The sequence below is a fragment of the Acanthisitta chloris genome, unplaced genomic scaffold (assembly GCF_000695815.1).
Source record: "Acanthisitta chloris isolate BGI_N310 unplaced genomic scaffold, ASM69581v1 scaffold42105, whole genome shotgun sequence".
Taxonomy (NCBI): Eukaryota; Metazoa; Chordata; class Aves; order Passeriformes; family Acanthisittidae; genus Acanthisitta; species Acanthisitta chloris.
This window is the reverse complement of record NW_008675028.1, coordinates 3365-8112: the sequence shown is the minus strand read 5'-3', so window position 1 is coordinate 8112 and position 4748 is coordinate 3365. Positions and strand designations below refer to the sequence as shown.

Sequence of the window (4748 nt, the reverse complement as noted above, 5' to 3'; positions counted from 1 at the left end):
CCAAGGCAAGCAGCTGCCATGCAGTGGGGAGCAAATGTCCAGTCCTAGATAAGTAGTATGCATGGTCCTCAGAGTGGGGTATTTGTCTTCTGGTATTTAATTTCAGAGTGCACATCGGTGATTAATGACAGATGTGTAATTTATTTTAAAGTCTCAAGGACACTATTTAGGATTCAGTAGATTTTTGTAGGACTGATCCCAGATTGTACTTATTGCTGAAACTTTGCATTTTTTCCTAAACTATAATGAACTTCACCTGTAAACATCTCCAGACTATAATTAAGACCACCTGGGAGAGGGAATTGAATTTGAAAATACTTTTGCTGGAAAGGAAGCCAAATTCACTCTTGGGAGTGGGGTCTCTAATAGTGTTTCCTTTTCCTCTTAAATAATAGCATGAAGTAAAACCATTCTGGGAAGAATCAACAAAATCTAAATTTGATATACAAGGGCTGGAAAGCCAAAGCTAGGAGAACCAAGGGACAAAAATGTGTTTACACAGATGCTGGATTTTCTCCAAAACCTACGAAAATAGTGCTAGATGCTGTCAGGGCTGAACAATGGGACTGAAATTAGGCATCATAGAATAATTAATGTTAGCTTGCTCCTGCCCACTCTCACACTCCGTGGGATTTTTTTTTCTCCTACAATCACAAATAATCAGCATAGTGCAAAGGGATTCTAATCCATTCAGACTGTCACTACATACTCAGGCAGAGAAGAAGTCACCAAAAAAGGTCTGATGGGAACTCGTTTGCATCACTGCTTTTATTTTTGTTAAACAATTTTAAGTAGAAGACAAACAATATGACTGTTCCTTCATAGAAATTAGTTTAATGAATGAATTTTGATGTAAAATCTGCAGGTATCTGAGCTGAAGACTGACCCTCTGACAACCAGCTCAGGCAGAGACTTACCCCTCAGGCTGAGCTGAAATGGGGCTTCTGGGCAGGGACCCAGGTCCCTTTTGGGACCCTGAGAAATATTTACAGGGCACTTATTTTCAGCATTTGACCTTAACAAGAGCTACTTTGAATGGACTGCTTTATGAAGCAACAGAATACATTGGACATATTATTATATAGAAGTAGATAAGATGGTTTATCATTTATACCTACTCAACAACACTCAATTTTTATGTTCCAACCTGGAAAAAAAGAGTAGAGAAAAAGGAAGGAAAAAAAAAAGAGTGGCTATTCAATAATCATTTTTGGTTTTGGATGTTTGCGTCTCACAGTTAATATAGCCCAAGTAGCCAGTGGCAGAGCAAACCTGTCTTCCTATACCTGATTTTCACATATGAAGAAAAAATCACTACCTTTTTTTGGAGAGCTGACTGCTAACAATGGCACCATAACCTCAGAAAACTGAGATGTTTCCCACCGTTGACTTTGTTTTCTAAAATACTTTGATCTGAAGTGCATGTGTGAGGTAGGAAGGGGAGAGGAAAAGGAAAGACCAGTATTAATTGCAGGGATTGCAGGCAGAGTAGGATAACAATTTTGTAATAAATCATATAACCAAACTATAACAGGAAAATCCTTGATAGTCTGAGCATTATACAGAGCCAATACGCTCTCCCCAAAGCACAGTGCCATTTCATTAGCATTCCTGGAAAGTTCAGACAAGAAATTTCCCTAATGTGGTGGAATATCAGATCTCAGTTACTGAACAGCTTCATTTTCTACTCCTTTACCCCAGCTCACCACCAAAAAACCCTCTACTCAACAGCCTCTTCCATGGAAAGAGCAGAACTACACCAATTTGAGAAGACAGTGAGACATAAAGATATAAACTGCACAATGCTCATGACTTTAAATGAACATGTGTTGGAGTAGATATGGAAACTGTTTCTCTTTGAGCAAGTTTTACTTGCAGCTTCAGTTTGCTGGATGTTTCTTTCATCCCTCCAAAATAGTTCCAAAAACATGCACTAAAATGTCACAACAAAACTAGTCTCCTTATTTCATATTTCTGTAGCATTCTAAAGCAGTCCTGGCTGGATAATGCATAACTTCTTTTTCAGTAGTTTTTGGAAGTCTTATTTTCTGCCATCTTATGTGATCTAGTGAACTACAGAATCATTCAAATCTCAGGACAACTGGTTATTTTACACTGATGACAATATTGTGTATACACACGTATGAGGAGTGAAACTTTCTTCTTGTATAATAAATAATAGAAGGAAACTGGAAACTAATTATATTTTCAGGTGTTAAGCATTATAAACCTTGGCTTGCAGTACTACAAAACAATTGTCATTTTAGGTATATGGTCTAATTTCACACAAACAGGTTTTATATGTGCTAGTTCTAGGTCACAGTACACTTACATTGAAGCCACTGGCAACACAGGGTGAAGCTAACATCAAAATAAAGCAAATAAATATGTGAGCCTAAGTAGTTCTAGAGAATTAGCTCTAAAGAATTCCAGTTTCCTGTTGATCTGCCTCTTGCCATTGGTCAGCTTCTCTTCTTAAGATAACTTATGTGTGCCAAAAGATCTTATGTTTTTCTTCCATTTAATGTCAAACAAAGCAACACTTCCATGTACAGCCTTTCCATCATTCAGGTACTTTAATGATTCATCTCCTTCATCAGGCCACCTATTTTCATGACATTTGTGGAAGAATAATTATCTTTGGGACCTCTAGCCTCTACTTCACATGCAGCTGAATTTGGAGAGCACAGACACAAACACAAACTTTATAAGCCATTTCCAAAGGAAATCACTCTAAAAAGATACTCTTCTGCTTTTGTTTTACTTACAAGAAGTGATATCATTGTAATCAAAACGGATGTCCTATAAAAGACAGTGGACAGCTTTTCCATTCAAATGAAAGATAAACAATTAACACTACCCAGTATCAGAAGAGTAAACAATCAGTGGTGAGTGATAGACCAGTGGCCCCAAAGAAGGCATAACACCCTGCTTAAAGCAGTAATAATGACTCTTATGGAAGGGAGGCAGGATTTTCTTATCATGCCTTGACCATGGATTGCTGCACCCATTCTCCTAATACTATTTAACATTTTCCTGGTCCAAAACTTATTGGATCAGTTTGTTTTCCATTCTGTTACTTCTATGGGGAGATTCCTTCTATTTCTAATGCCCTGTGTAAGAATACAGCATAGATCTCAGGATTCACATTAAAGTGAGGGAAAATACTAAATGAAGGCAATATGGAGCTTGGCCAACTCAAAAGGTGTCATAGAAAAAAACTGCAAGAAATATCCTCCCATGATGAATGCTTTCAGACAGCATAGGTAAAGGGGATCATTCATAAATAGTTATGTAATTGTGAAAAGGATAAATGACCCAAAATTATGGGAAAAGACACTTTCCAAGGTTGACAGGATGAACACAAAAGAACAGATTTTTCTGCTATTTGGGTAAGCTCAGTAATATGATACATGCACTGAGCAGCTAAAATAGCAGAAGTAGCAATGGATCCTGCAACTGGAAGGGTCCAGTTGAAGCTGCAAACTGGAATTGTGCAATTGCATGACCACCCAGGCTTCTGAATCTCATGGAAACCTCCCTGCCACACCAAACAGTTTCAATTTTAGGACATGCTTGTCCAATGTCACACAAATTCACCTAAATCTCTTTAATTTTGTCTCATCTGACATTTCTTTGGAAGAACAGTAGCATCATTGGCTCTGTTGCCCCACCAGTATAAAAGTAATACTCAAGACACTGATATTTCTGATGATTTATTATGGCACTTCAAAGCATATAAACTCCATTGCTAGGTGTTTCAAACAAGTTTTTTAAAAAAAATTAAATGAGGCTTTACATTTTAGGCAGTATTTCAGTAGATTTTGGTTAAGAATTTTTAGAATGTCACTAGAGATGAAGTAAGAGTTTTGCTAGGAAAGCAAAATCTTCTCAAAATAAGGCTTTCTTCCAATAAAGCATGTGTACATGTCTGCTTAAGTTCACCATGTTCATTGGCTTATCAGTGTATAGTTTTTCAGATAAGAAAATTGTGTGCTTGAAACATGAAAAAACAAACTGACCCTGAAAATACATTCCCTCTATTTAAACACCAACAAAGCTTATCTCATATTTATATCCACACAATTCTACTTACTTTTGTAACATGCAAGTTTGAAACAACTCCAAAGCCTGAACTCTGAATGTTTTTAATATGTCAGAATTTACTACCTTAGGACATTGGTCAAAATTCAGTTTGCTATTAACTGTTTGTTGCCATATATTGCATTATCTTGTACTGAAGGCAGTTTGTAGTAGAGCCTAAAACCAAAGTAAGTTTTTATAAAACCTCACTTGAATATTCTACTATAGTAACAACATTTCACTTCATATATTTGACAATTTTATTTAATAGCCTCATAAGTTCAGAATAGTTACATAATAGTTACATCACGGCTTTTAAAAAGGATTGCACTCAGCTACTCAGTCCATTGAAATACTAGAAAACAGGGAAAAGGAAAATATGGAGTGAAAAGGAGCTCTGTCCACTGAACTGAGTTGTTTGCAGCGAGTTCCTACTGAACCTGAAGACGTCCTCATGCTTTCTGGTAGACTCTAACACACTTGACACCATTCATGTCACATTCCTAGAAGATAAAGAGATGGATTTTTTTTAATTTACCTCAGTTCATACTATACGAGGAAAAAACCTTTTAGTTACATTTGAGGCTACCAGCCAGCAGCATTCAGGGATCAGAAAGTAGGACTGAACTCACCACCACCAGTTGTCCATCCACTAGCTTCCTTGT

At 36.9% G+C, this 4748-nt stretch overlaps 1 protein-coding gene across 1 annotated transcript in view; it reads right to left on the bottom strand.

Annotated features, from left to right (window-relative positions):
• Positions 1–4322: 4322 nt before the first annotated feature.
• Positions 4323–4748, bottom strand: part of LOC103803005 (fatty acid-binding protein, epidermal-like) — a gene marked incomplete at its 5' end in the record, with an annotated part of 1613 nt that continues 1187 nt past the window's right edge. The window contains 2 exon segments of the mRNA XM_009075540.1: positions 4323–4586; positions 4716–4748. The exon segment at positions 4716–4748 is cut by the window's right edge and continues 13 nt beyond it. Coding sequence (XP_009073788.1) covers positions 4536–4586; positions 4716–4748 — 84 coding nt within the window.